At 35.9% G+C, this 15142-nt stretch overlaps 1 protein-coding gene across 1 annotated transcript; it reads left to right on the top strand.

The window, feature by feature from the left end:
- Positions 1–9848: 9848 nt before the first annotated feature.
- Positions 9849–12249, top strand: LOC134852196 (coiled-coil domain-containing protein 170-like). Its single transcript, XM_063868512.1, has one exon. It carries the CDS (start codon positions 10099–10101, stop codon positions 12157–12159), a length of 2061 nt encoding a protein of 686 aa, XP_063724582.1. The 5' UTR covers positions 9849–10098; the 3' UTR covers positions 12160–12249.
- Positions 12250–15142: the final 2893 nt, after the last annotated feature.

Below are 15142 nucleotides of genomic sequence, written 5' to 3'. Positions count from 1 at the left end.
CCTGGGACACAAAAACCCGATTTGCGATGAATTTAAGAAGATCATTATTTGTCTGATGTAGATTTTTTTTGTCCCAACTGAAAAATCAGAACGTAACAGGTGAGGGCTGTGTGAGATTGAAGCAGCAGCTAAAAATATGTAACGTGAGTGAATCAGAGACCATCTGATAGACGGTGGAAAAGCCAGTAAGTATCTCAAAAACAACAATCTTTTAGCAGTGCCGTTCGATCAAGGGGTTAGGCTTTGTATCATGAGAACAGACCAATACGGAGCCAAATATCCAGATTTTTACAGTCAGACCAATTTAAAGCAATGGATAACACTGATGATTCAATGTTGAAAAAAATAGAAAAAAAACACTAACGAAAAGCTGCTGAGTCTGAAAAAAAGCAATGACATAAGTGAACACCTGTTTACGAAAATGAGGCCCAGAGCTAGTCAACCGGCTCGTTTGTACGGTTTTGCAAAAGTACCCAAGACATACCACTGCCCACTGTTCTATTTTTTCCAGGGAAGTTCATATGGGAACTTGCACAAATAATTGGCCAAAAGTTTTGAAAAAAAATGAGGAAAACAACATGAAACAAACGCAAAAAAGTATGAAAGACTATTGAAAAGGATGAATTAGACTCTAATGAGAACATAATTTTTTTTAGATGTTTAAGGTTTGTATACCAATGTTCCCTTCGAAGATGCTGTCGACATTGCAATCAGAAAATTTTATTTAGCATGAGAAACTTCCAGACATTGCACGGAACAAAATGAAGAAATCTTTAAACCTTCCTGTAGATCAAGTATGTTTTAGGTGCAACGATATGTGGAATAAACAGAATGATGGTTAGACTATGGGAGATCCTGTTGCAAACATACTAGCGAATTTGTGGATAAAAGAGTTCGAACCTGTATTGAGGAAAGAGTTTCAAAATTTGAAAGCCATTGGAAGATTTAAATGACATCTATCCAGATTGTAGTTAAAAAAATTACGTTTAGACAGAAAGGTGTCGAATGCAAAACTGTCTTAATTGGTTCAAAAAAAATGTAGTAAGCTTCAAGAATTGAACACAGAAATATAGCTTGTTCTGTTTGTTTTTGCTCGGCATGTTGTGAGTTAAAAAAAAAGAAACCAAGACTCAAAACAAACTTTTTTCTGAGATATGTAAGACAATATCGTGAGAGTTTATAAAAAAAAACTCAGCCTCTCTTGACATTAACGTTAATGTGAACACGCGTGAAAGCGTAATCTTAGGATAGCATCAAAAATTAACTGATACAGGGACAATTCTCAACTTTAAGAGCTGCGCTCTACTCCATTATAAGAAGAAAAACATAGAAGGCGCAGTTCCTTGAATTTTAGGAGCAGTTTAACTTAGAATAAATTCGATGAGGCCATGAAGGTAAACAGAAAACAATTAGTAGACAACCAATACCCAGAATCTTGGACTGCTAAGATTGTCTCAAGGACCTTTGACAGACTCATCAAAGAAAAGTCAACAAGATCACTCGCAAGGACCTACATCAAGGGGTTGTTGATAATACAGATAGAACACCCATGATAGTGGTACAGTATCTAGGCAAAAAAAGAAAGCCTGAGATTTGCAAAAAATGTGCGGAACATAATCAAGGCACCAATTTTTTTCAACACTAGTAAGCTGCAAAATATTCATTTTCGTGCGAACTAAAATCAAAAAAGGCTTAAAAGATTTTATATTTTAGATGTAAGTCCACCGAATGGCCGAATGGTTCGACATCTAACCATTAGAATTAACAAATACAAAAAGAAGACTCACCCGTAGGACAACATCTAAGGCAGTGTAAAAATGAGGGCACGAGCGCGGGAATGTCATGGGAGGCTATAGATTAAGCTATTAGCATTGTCAAGCTACTGATATTAGAAGCACTTCACATCTATAAGAAGAAACCGAGGTTAAAGACGCGCGATGAGATCAAGAGCAGGGAATTGACCCTTCAGTTATAGTTTCGAACTCAAAGTTTCGGCTAAAACAAAAGTGAAAAAATTTGTGTAATAAAACACTGACATGTTTCGAAAATGAAAACTGAGACAAGTCGAAAAAAAAAGTAAATTTGATGTAAAAAAGATCAAATTGATACAATGTCTCAGAAACTTAAGTCTGATGTTTGTCGTACTGATCCTCTTAGTCTCCTAAATGCTAACGAGGGAAGGTCTAATTTATGTAGTTTATCTTCAAATGGATCATTTTTCATGTTTTCCAGCAACCGCGTTGCGCGCCTTTCAACATTTACTATCATTGCGGAGAAGTTTATACCTTGAGGGTTCCCGACTGAAGAATCCTACTCCAAATAAAATCCTAAAAATGAGCTGAACAGGAATTGCAACATACTTGCAACCGGATGTTTAATTGTGCTACTAATGAGTCCCAGGGATTTACTTTCTCAGCGATGTTACTATTGAATTTGAGATGCAAACAAAGATCACTCCCCAGTCGTTTTTTGGACTTATTGACTTTAGTTGTAGGGGCTGATATGTCCGATCCCAATCTGTATTCCGCTGTCTTGATTTTGTGTTTGCCCATGGTAATTAAAGAAGGACCTGGGATAGACTTTGAAGTATTTTAGATTTCAAAAAAGCGTTTGACTATTTTGATTATGCTATTCTGATCAAAAAGCTAGAAGGCTATTGCTTTTCTGGCATGTGCTACAACAATTTAATAAAACCATTTTTAACTAATCGTTATCAAAATGTATCTCTAAAAAAACGGATGCCAGAAAAGCGTTTGACTATTTTGATTATGCTATTCTGATCAAAAAGCTAGAAGGCTATTGCTTTTCTGGCATGTGCTACAACAATTTAATAAAACCATTTTTAACTAATCGTTATCAAAATGTATCTCTAAAAAAACGGATAACCGCTGCAGATAAAATTGTTTTTCAAAATTTTAATACTACGCTTAACATTATTGCAGCAGAACAAAAAATTTGATTTCAGGAAAAAAATTGTTCAAGTATCCACGTTGTCATTTCAGCAACAGAAACTGTGCAATCAAGCGAAGATTCGAAAAAAATAGGAATGGCTTGTTCTATAGATTTCGAAAAATCAGTTAAAACTATTGGTTCCCAAGAAAGCTCATTTGAGCAAAATATGGATTCAACATTTATCGAAGTCACCACACACTGTGCGCAAAAAAAACACTATGATCTGGTAATAGTGAGCCTAATACTATCAGCTTGAGGTTAAGTCTTGCGGGTTTTGTTTGAACACCAAGTCAACCTGCCGCCTGCCGGCAAAACTTGGTTCAAACACGAAAAAGATGTCGCAAGCGAGAAGAAGGGCGGACATAAAAAGACTGGCGGACAGATGCGAAAAAACTGATGGGGGCAATGACTGAGAAGGCTTCAACGTAGAGGGTAAGTTGAACAAGTAATTTTTGTTTTGCTTTGTGGGTGTCACGTTAGGCTTACTCCTCGTAGCCTGCAAAACAAAGAGCACTGTTATACTTCCACCTTCAATCTGGATGTGGACTTTAAAAAAATTCTCTTTTGAAATTTATTCGGTGATTATGCCTGCCTTTAAATCAAATACTTGAATTGCCACCAAATTTTTGAATTTTTGACTAGAAGACGAGATAATGCCTGAGTTTTTGAGGTTCCCATTTCCGGAAAATGGGGTGGTTTTTGGACCAAGCGGTTCCCAGTTTTCAGGTAAACTTTGTAGAAACGAAGATTAACAAGGCAAAGACAGACAATTAAAACGTCAATGGCAAACTAGAAAAAAAAACAAGAAAGTTGGCATGATGGAGGGTAGATGAGAAAAACTGGTCTATGATGATCACATAAAAAGCATTAGGGGACAAAAAAGAATAACAATATTTAAAAAACACATCAAAAGTATGTAACCAAAACTATCTCAAAAGCAAATCAACCTCTAGGCAAACAAGGCGAGAGATCGACAAAAGCTTTTGATTCTATCGCATTACCAACTTGAGTTCAACAGGTTCCTATATTAGGGCCGAAATGTCCTGTTTAAGATAAATTGAATGAGACTCACATTCTCGCTGATATTTTTTGGATCTGTTTTTGGATTTCCAAAGTCCAAAATCCCTGGCGACTTATTTTTCCAGCTCGAGGCAATGGCAAACGTCTAAAAATTGACAGGTTATGTTGAGAAAGCTCGAAAGTATCTGAAGAGTAAAAAATGATTGCGGTATTTTATGGGAAGGGTGTTGGCATTTGTGTAATAAAGAACATGGATGGTATCAGAAACCAACAGATACAGGTAACCACACTAGTTTAAGAAATTATGCCCCGTTTCAGTACAAAGAAAAGTTAATTGAAGGAGCAATTCTATTTGTTTTCTGCAGTACGCCCAAATGAGAAAATTTTATTGAAGCGATGAAAATTAACCGTAAACAGTGGTTGGATAATCAATATCCAGACGCTTGGTAGTCGCAGTTTGCAATGCAAGCCCTTGAAAAGATAATCACGAAAGACAAAAAAAATGGCTGAGAAAGAAAATCCCAGTGACTATATTAACGATTCACCATACCTTTTGATGATTCACAATCGAGCAACTACAATCAAATAACAGCAAAAAGTGCGCAACGTCATCAAACTGCAGGTATTATTCACGACGTGAAAATTAATAACTTGTGTGCCCACTTCAAACCCTCCTTTTGCCATGAACCAAAAACAAAACGGGTGTAGAAATTAGCTTGTTGTCTGAGCAAATCCATTTTTGTTGGCCTAACGTTCCGACATCCCACGAAAAAGGATTGAGGAAACGAATTTTTCCATGGAAAGCATAAAAGGCAGTTTGAAAGTCATAGTGGTGAATCGGAGTTCAATTCGAAGATAATCCACCAGGCCGACATCAACATCAAGCTAGATACATCTGAGGCGCTGTACATTAGAAAAAAGAGACGGGCAATTTAAACGCGCATATAGTTTAGAAGTAGGGAGCTGACACTTGAGCTATAATTCTAGAATCGTGAATTTTTGGCTTCAACAAGAAACATTGGAATTTTTAACATGTTAGTAGCAACTTAGCAGCAACTCTAAATTGTATGAACAAAAAAAATCAAATTTGTCATGAATTTGGGTTTAACTTTATAAATTGCTTATATAATAACTATCAGTTAATTTTGGAAATAATTGCGATATTTTGATTGTTTAAGTTTCATATATAATGGCCTGCAAGATTATCGATCAATTTGTACAAATTAAGTTAGAGTTTTGAAACATGAAGATGCACTAAAATGTGCGAAAACGTTTGCTGAGTTTCTAATTTGAATGCGTCCTTTAACAATGAGTGGAGTGATTGATATCTAAGATACTGGATTTAGTTGAATCAACGAGATGTGATCAAGAGCGCGCAACATCAGCCTTTGGATAACTTTCCTCATTTTTTCAGCAATAGGTCACCCGGAAACTTTTTCGGTGTAGTGTATTGAAATTATCAAAAAAACTGGCCATTTGCAGAGCCAACAAATCAAGCATGAGCAAACAGGCAAAGCGGCAGTTTGTCAACAGCAAGAAATGGTAGTTTTTAAAATCGACAATTTGTAAGGGGCAACCATTTGCACCATGTGACAAAAATTACCGCAGTAAACCTTTAAGCAAAAATAATTTAACATCGAACCATGAACCAGCAAAACAATATGTATTATGCAATCCAGAAGTCAAACCTAAGAAATAATTCTTCAAGTGGCTTTACAAGGTTACTTATCTGATATTTTTTTTACAAGTTCCCTTATCATGATAGGATTTTTTATGTTTGTAAACTTTAGTAGCATTCTCTCCTGATTAGCTTTGAGTAATTTTTGTTCCGACTTTCGATACGAAAGTAACGGAATATTTGTGCTCGGGGTGGGTTTTTTTTCTTCAGACAAATTTCGACTATTTAACTAGCGATTTTTGACGGGATTTTCTTATATCATTCGAAAGGTATTGTTGTCTTGAGCTTAAACTTGAAAAGATATTTTACCTGTGATCATTTTTCGTAAAGTTATGGCGGTTTAAATGTTACCATTTTGGCCAGTTTGGGACAATTAACGCGCCATATATTTCGCTCTGTTAACGCGTAAGCGGAGATTAAATCCGTCTTAGAAATTGTTCCAAATTGGTCGAAGGAAGCTTACTTGTATAATTGATTTGCTACTAGGAGCAAAATTTATCACTTTTTACTTTATATGGCGTGTGGGGCGATGATTTTATAAAAATTTCAAATTTTAGAAAAAATATTGTTTAGTTTGTTTTATTACATTAAATTTTTATATGTTATTACTGCTCCATAAACATTAAAAGGCACACGGAACATTCAGGGCTTTGCCCTGATATGAGTAGTTTTGTAATCTCATTTATGATCTGTTCTTTTTGCATGAATTGAATAAATTTATGGATGGTCGGACGAGCGTAATCCATTACTATTTGGAAAGTTCCATGTCAGCCTCTTACTCAAATTGTAGTATTCTGTCTTCCATTCTTTTCATTTTTGAACTGGTTCCACAAAAATTGAGAAAACTTACTAGCTCGTCTGATTGATGTTCTCAAACCAAGTCTACTCGAAATTTTCAACATGGGGAAATGTCTGCTCCTCACAAAGAGAAATGCATAGGGCAATGCCATTTATCACAAAGTCTAGCTCTGGTATGAGTGCTAAAGCTACAAACGAGTTTGACAATGGGCGCGTTTTTTGATCTGTTTTTAAATGGGAGCCATTCCATTGATTTCCGAAAGGTTACGTTAGTTTGCTCAGGTGAAATGAAAATGCGTCCTTTGATCACTACACCGGCCAAACATTTTTGAATTGCTTCAAACGAAGTCTTTTAAAAATCCACAACAATCTGCCCTGGCTCAAAATTCATATGTTTTTTTCTCAGTAGCCAAAATGCGCAAATAGATTGCACGTCGTTTTATATCAATCATTTTGTTTGTTCAATCACTACGGCATGACTCATAGAAGTTTGGTAGAATAGCGATGTGCCGGTTTTCAGAGTTCCATCTGCGTGCCATAATACGGTGCTAGACTCTAAAAGTTCCAGGTTATGTCCAAAGCGAACATTAGATAATGGTCCTATAGGACCATTATCTAATGTTCGCTTTGGACGATAACCTAAAACGACGAGCAATCTCTTTGCGCATTTTGGCTACTGAGAAAAAACATATGACTATAGTCAACCGGACCCGAAATGAGTCGAAGGAAATTTTTCCTGCCCAGGCTGAGGGACAGCTCACGTGTGATCGCTATATCTTTTTGTTGTCATTGGGGTTGATCCAATACACCTTTGCCGTTAATTTGTTCTTGAAAGTGACATCTATTTAAACAGCTTTACACCAGTCTCCATGTCAGTTTCTCTTTCAATGTACAGGAATCGAGATGACAAATAAAGTGACTGAGCTTTCTCTTTGATGACACGTTTGACTTTAAAAACAGGAGTGATCAACTTGAAGAGAAAATTCCTCACCAGACAGAAAATTTTTACTTAAAAAAGTCAACTTTCTCCTACCCAAAAATCCTAGTTTTTTCAGAGGTCACTCGTTTCTACGCAGGAAACGCACAACTAATTGTCGTGTTTTTTAAAGCATTTTTGATTAGTTTTAAACTGAGTAGATTTTAAAAACAATACACTCTGTGTTATAAAGAACAACTTGCATTTTGATTTCATGATCATGGAACATTTTTTCTTGACTATGCTTGCCATTTTTGGGTACGATCTCATTTTTGAATGTTTTTACAGTTGTTTAACAAAGCCTTTTACAGCATTTCCAAGTGGTTCTTTTGGTGATGTAATTGTGTTGTTTTTTTGTCAGTTTGTCCAACTAGAACAAGTTGCTGTTTCCTGCACTGACTAATGTTGAATTATAGAGAAATTTCATAAAATGATTCGTTGAAAACAAAGAAACGAGTTCGAAAAAAAAACAAAGATAATGATTTCCAACAAAGATTTTTTGTTGTAGCTGATTGTTTTTAATTACCCGTTATCGCAACGTCAAATTATTTCATTTTGCATTTTAAGCCAAATAGGTTGCTAATTAGGTGCATGATCCCGTAGCAGTTTGTAATCAGCCTATTTTTATGACTTGTGTATGGAGAGTTTTATAAAAGTGTATAGAGAATCTCAAAACTGGTATTTACAATTCCTGCAATTCGAAAACTATAAAATGTCGCGTGATAAGAATTGCTGCCTCTGGCGAATCTTCGATGTTTCAAAAAAAATGGGAATAGTCATTTTCGATCATTTACTGTGTTCAACGAGTTGACGCCTCATGGAGTTGACATTTGAGAGAAAGTTATTCACATGCAACATATCAGAAAATGTTTATGCTTTAAACTCCTGATCTACGAAGTCCTTGATTGATTTGCTTCAAAGTTTACAAAATTGTAATCAGTGATGTATAACTATGTGGTTACATGTCAGTATTTAGACAGCCGCGTATTCATACTGGTCAGTATTTAGACAAATACTGTTTCAACCAATCAGAATCGAGACAAAGAAGAAATTAATAAATAATTATTATTTATTTTGGATTATTTATGTTTTTTCTCGATTCTGATTGGTTGAAACAGTATTTGTCTAAATACTGACCAGTATGAATACGCGGCTGTCTAAATACTGGCCGCACTCCAACTATGTATCTTTTATTTTTTGTGGATTCTATAAACTGTTCAAGATTCCGCAAATAAAATTTCGGGTTCTGCTGATTGGCCTAATTTTGGCGGCGAAATTTTGAACGGTACATTGTTATACCTATTTGTTTGTTCAATTCAAAACAGCAAAGAAAGTCAGCAAAAAGTAGAAATGTTGCAGGTTTCGCGACAAATCTGAGTTTGGCCGGTTGCGGAATCCGCTTACAATTCACAAAACGTACAATTTTGCCTTGTAATGAAACTCAGATTTGTAACATTTTTACTCTAACATAGATTCGACTTAATGAAACATTTAGAATAAGTTTTTTGGTTCTAGAATTCACAAATGAAAAAGATAGACATTGATTTTTTCATTCTAAGCAAAGTTGGTTATTTTTGCGGATCACGAGAGAGCAGAATGTCAATTATAGTAGTGCTGATATATAATTGGAAGGGAAAATTTCGCGAGGAAAAAAAAGAGATGAAAAATTCAAAAAATGCGTTTTTTAGCAGTTTTTTTGTCTTTCGACTAATTTTTTAAAATGTTTTTCGCGAGTACTCTTCAAAAATAGTGGGCCAAAAGTGTTCGATTTTTAGGGTTAGTCAGTTGAAAAATTTGTCGGGTGAGATGTTATATTCGTCTGTCAGGGATCAAATTCCGAAGAGACGCAACGCAGTCTTAAGCCTCCGGACTTTGAATCCACCCTGCTTAATGTATGCTGTGGAATATGTTTGCTTTCAGGCTGTTTAGTATAAGCTGCATAAACTATAAGCCAGCTCATTTATTTGTGCGATGCGAACCGCAACTCATTTTAAGTTTTGTTTCGGATCTAACCAGGGGCGGATCTAGGATTTTCTCGAAGGGGGAGCGTCTTTTCAAAATAAAATGGCAAAAATTTTGACGACCCTTTTTTTAGGTTGCCCGAATTGACTTTTCTAGCTCTCCCAAAGCACTTATAAGTCCCTATTTTGGCCAAATTTTCGGCGCCAATTTTGACCAAAAAATCGCGTTTTTTCGGCGCGCGTTCCCCCCTTAAAATTAGTAAATATTGGCGCTGATGGCGCCTTTAGAAAATTTTTAAGATCAGCCAGCCAAAAATAGTACAAAGGGGGGAAACATACCCAAACCAAAAGTTCAACCCACACTAACTGGTCGGATCAAATCAATGTTATATCAAAATGTCATTAAAATGTTCAAAGGTTGGCTTTTACTTCTTGTTTGTGATTGTTTCTCTAAAAACGCACGCGCTTCAAAAAGACAAAAAGATACACTGAAAAAAAAACGCGTCTGAGTTGCCAGCTACAACGTTCGTTTTATAACATTCGTGTTGTATTTTAATATTAGACCATGTTATCATCAAAAAACTGCATTGATTCTACATGACATACTAGCAGATCGTTTCTAAAAATTTAGCTACTTTTTATTAATCAAATTACAATTTTGTTCAAATTCATAATTCTATCAATTTATTTTCTATCAAATTAGCTCTTCTAAAATGACGACCTCAGAACACATGAGGTCTTCTGCTGAAAAAATTAGTGTAGACAACGTCGGAAGTCTTCTGGCGAGCTCGTCTTCTGGAAATTTCATGTCAAGTTCAAACAGGATGAATGGCTCCACATTTACTACGTCATCATTTCACGTGTCGTCCGCCCAAAATGGACGACATGAAAGTCATTCACATGGCCCCAGTCAAACAGGAGGTCTAATTTGTCATAAACTGTATGAAGACATGGTCCAAAAGTACAAGTCGATCGCAGAACAGTCGCAGCAGGAGCTAGCAGTTGCCCAACATCGAGTGAAAGTCCTGGAAACTGAACTAGAGGAACAGAAAACAAAATCTGAAGCTCAAGAGAAGCTTCAAAGTACTTCCAAAACCGCTAAAAACTCACTGGAGGAAAACTTGCAAAAGCAACTCGCTCTTTCGTCATCGCTTCAGAACTCGTACAAGGATCTAGACGAGAGGTATAAGTTGATTGAAACAGCGTACCATGAGCAGAAGATCGAACTGGGATCCACAACCAGTGCTCTGGAAGAACGAACAGTCCAGTTGAAGCATTCAGAGGAGCAACGAATCATGTGCCAAGAGCACATAACTAAACTGGAAGAAACGATCGCTGACTTCTCCAAGGCGGTTAAAGAAATCGGGTTCATAGTTTTCGAAGGCCAAGATATTGAACACCACTCTGTACCTGATCTTCTGATTGAGATAAAATCCAACGTTGAGAATAACTCTGGCATCTCGGAGAAGTACAACAACTTGAAACAGACTATGGACGGGCTGGAGCAAGAAAACAACGCAGGAAGAGCGACGATTCTCAGACTTGTGGGCGAGCTGGAGTCGGAAAAGGCCCGAAACGAAGTTTTGGCAAAAGGTCAAGAACAAATAGCGAGCGAGCGGGAAAATCTCACTTCGGAAAACAACAAATTGCTAAAAGCTGTACGTGATATGGAAAAAGAAATTGACATGCTAGGTCAAAAACTGAGAGATAAAGATGCGGCTTTGGAGAAACAGCTTTCAATGATGCAGGTTCAAATAACGACCGCAAGGCACGAGGTTTTGGACGCCAAAAATGCTCAGACCGACTTAGAATCGACTCACCAAACAGCTCTTTCTCAACTACGAATTGAATTGGAAAAGTTCCGTAATGATTTAGGAAACATTTTCAAAAGCTTTGACATAAACATCGACTGCTCTGATAACTCTCTAGTTCTTAGTACACTAATGGAGATCTTAAATCAGTTCAAACAAACAATTGTTGACAAACAAGGTGTCGAGAGTCAGTTGAAATCTTTCCACGAAAACTCGGCAACCGAGCTTCAAAAGTACGAACTGATGTATAAATGCGCGTCGTTGGCGGAGCAAAAGTTAGGAACAAATTCTGATCACATCGCCGAATTGGAATCGCGAGTCACTTTTGCTCAAGCCGACGTTGAAGAGCTGGCAGCTCTTCGTGAGAAATTCCACGCTTTCATCGGCAAACTGTCTCAAATTTTGAAACTTGAGTCAATAATGTCTGAAGTTGGGTTAGACTTAAACGTTGATGCTGTTACTCAGCGGGTTCAAAAGCTTGCCGACCGCGAAGACGCGACTCTGATCGAAAAGTCGAGTATGATTCGACGTCTTGAGAAAACGAATCGGACTCTGAAAGACCAACTTGAAAGCAAAGAGTTGCATCTGGACATGCTGCGAAAGAAACTGGAAAATGCAGACGAACAACAACCGGGAGGTCTTCACTACATCAATAGTCAATTGCGAACGTCTCAGAAAGAGAACCAAATTTTGACCAATCAGCTGACAGCTGCGAAACGGAAAATAATTGAGCTGAAGTCAATTTTGCAGAGTGTGAGAGAAGTTAAATTGAGAATCATTTCAGGTGGTGATCCCGGAAACGCTTTAGATGTTGATTGGGGATCAGAAAACAACGATGAATCATCAGAACCAGTAGTGCAAGACGGAGAGGAATTTACCCAAAAAACCACTAAAACTGTCAAAGTGAAGCAGTTAGAAGAACCATATTTGAGGGTTGCCAGCGCTAAAATACATAACAAATAGAAATCATGATAGATTTTGCATAAAGATTTTATAATCAAAATATATGCAAACATAAATTTTGGAATGTAGTAATTGATTTTTTGCCAGTCATCTAATTTTTTCAGGCAAAAGATTTAACAAATTACAGTAAGTAATCAGGCCGAACGACAAAAATAGTATCATAGAAGTGCAGCCAATTTTTGCCCACGGAAAGGTCGAAAGTCTGAACACATTTCATGGACACTTTTGAGCGGATTAATCCGAATGTGAAGTGAGTAAGAAACCATGAAGTGGTCGGAATAGTTGAAACTTGAAATTGAAATTTGAATTACTTTACCAGCTACATATACAACGCCAAAAGCAATAAATTATGCCTGGAGGGAGATCCTAAAGAGCAGTACTGCTCATCGAGTAGGATATCCTGGAGAGTAAAGAGAAGACAGCCAGCATCACCTCAACAAACAAATTAAATTAAGGGCTGAAATTAAAAAACAGTTTGTAGAGTTCCTGATTGTCTTTTAGGTAAAATTGAAAAAACTGTTTATAGAGTCTCAAACAACTAATTCTGACATTCCATGTATGTTAACCGGTATCAAGTCATTTTGTTTTAAATAGTTAAAAGCCTGCACAATTCTAACTGTAAGCGATCTCTGTTTAGCGGTAGTAGAAATTTTTGCCACTTTAATTACGCCTTTCGCTTTGCTCCTAGTACATGGTCCACTTTTTTGGGATAAATCTGAGATAGAAAACCATTTTTTTTGTACGATCGCAATTCCATAAACAAGTACTTAAACATCTCAAAACTTGCATCCAAATACCGACTAAATTGACAAAACGACATGAAAATGGCATGAAAATTGTTTGGAGTTCAGTTAAAAGTAATTTTTTATGCATTGCTTACCGCTTTAAAATTCTGATTTATTTTCTCAAGTTCTGCAAAAATGGAAGAAAATTGCAAAGGGAGTAATTGCTGCTTTTTGGGGTAACAAGTTTTGATGAAAAAACTTGTTTTCTATCATTTCCGGACTACTGCTAACGATTTTGTTGGTCCCCAATTTTTTTGAATCGCTTCGTTGAATTAGTAAAGGAACAATTTATTTCCTTTAAAGGTTACTAAACGAATAGTAAATGAACAGTTTATTTCCTTTAAACGTTAGTAAAGAAATAGTAAAGGAACAGTTTACTTCCTTTAAATTTCATTAAAAGAATAGTAAAGGAATAGTTTATTGTTCCGACTTTTGATACGAATTGTTGACGGAATTTTTTGTACGGAATTTTTTGACGGAATTTTTTGTATATCATTCAAAAAGTAATGTGTTCCTGAGCTTAAATTTGAAAAAATAATTCACCTGTAATCATTTTTTGTAAGGTTATGGGGCTTTACAGATTGGGACAATTGACGCGCGATAAATTTCGCGCGATTAAAGTGTCAGCGGAGATTTATTCCGTCTTACAAATTGTTCCAAATTGGTTGAAAGGAGCTTATTTGCCATAATTGATTTGTTGAAAGGAGCGAAATCTATCTTTTCGTTTTTAATATGGCGTGTGAGAGAATTTTTTTTTCATTTTATTACATTATGTTTTTTTGGTTTTTACTGCTACTGAAATCTTAAAAGGCAGTCGAAACATTCAGGGCTTGGCATGTTAAATGTTAAAAGGAATAGGAAAGGAACAGTTTATTTCCTTTAAATGTTAGTAATATGAAAAGTAAAGGAACAGTTTATTTCCTTTCTTTGGTAGTAAAGGAATAGTAAAGGAACATTTTATTTCCTTTAAATGTTAGTAAAGGAATAGTAAAGGAACAGTTTATTTCCTTTAATTGTTAGTAAAGGAATAGTAAAGGAACAGTTTATTTCCTTTCAATGTTAGTAAAGGAATTGTGAAGTAACAGTTTTTTTCCTTTAATTGTTAGTAAAGGAATGGTAAAGGAACAGTTTGTTTTCTTTCAATTTTAGTAAATAAATTGTTTATTGTCCTGACTTTCGATACGAAAGTAACGGAAAATTTGTGCTCGAGGTGGGTTTTTTTCTTCAGACAAATTTCGACTTTTTAACTAGCCATTTTTGACGGACTTTTTTTAGTTTCATTCAAAAGTTATTGTTGTCTTGCGCTTAATTTTGAGAAAATATTTCATCTGTGATCATTTTTTGTAAAGTTATGGGGATTTCAAGTTTGCCATTTTGGCCAATTTGCGATAATTGTATCTTTCGCGCTATTAACACGTGAGCGGAGATTTAATCCGTCAAATAAATTGGTCCAAATAGGTTGAAAGAAGCTTATTTGCCATAAGTGATTTGTTACAAGGGGCGAAATATGTTCTTTTGTATTTTATATGGCGTGTGGGTGGCTGATTTTTATAGAAAAAATTTCAAATAAAAAAAAAATTTATTTTATTTTCTTACATTTAATTTGATAATGATATTTATATTATTACTGCTTCATAAACCTTAAAAGGCAGTCGGAACATTTAGGGCTTTGCCCTGATACGAGCAGTCTTGTTTAACTTTACTTTGCACAAATCTCATCAATTGAGTAATCCCCTCTCCCCCTGCCCCTAGTGACCAATTGAGCTATCCCCCCAAAAAAACTAAAACGCTACAAAAAGAGGTCAACAAACGCAAGTAAATGCTTGATGTGTTCATATCACGCAATCAATTGACCGACTGAAGTTCATTTTATGAGTATCAAGAAAAACTTTGAAAACGAAAAAAAAAATTAATAGAAATTTGAAAAAAAAATTGCTATTTTTGGTTTGGGCGGCCATTACTCTCATTGAGAAAAACGAGTTATCAGGGTTGGTGCTCTAGTTTTGTACCTGCATACCAATTTGTTCTCCTCAGAACCTTAATTTTGTACGCCAATAGCTTTTTTCCATTCAGGTCCAAAAAAAATGCTTTATGTGCCTCCGTTTTACTGACTCTTTTTTTTCACACTGAATGTAATTTTTGAGCTTTGATTATTTCATATTTGGCGTTCAACAATCATTGGAAAATCTGTTTCATGA

Source organism: Symsagittifera roscoffensis, chromosome 1 (assembly GCF_963678635.1).
Source record: "Symsagittifera roscoffensis chromosome 1, txSymRosc1.1, whole genome shotgun sequence".
NCBI classification, from domain to species: Eukaryota; Metazoa; Xenacoelomorpha; order Acoela; family Convolutidae; genus Symsagittifera; species Symsagittifera roscoffensis.
Note: the sequence above shows the minus strand (reverse complement) of the source record. Positions and strands in the feature narration are given on the sequence as shown.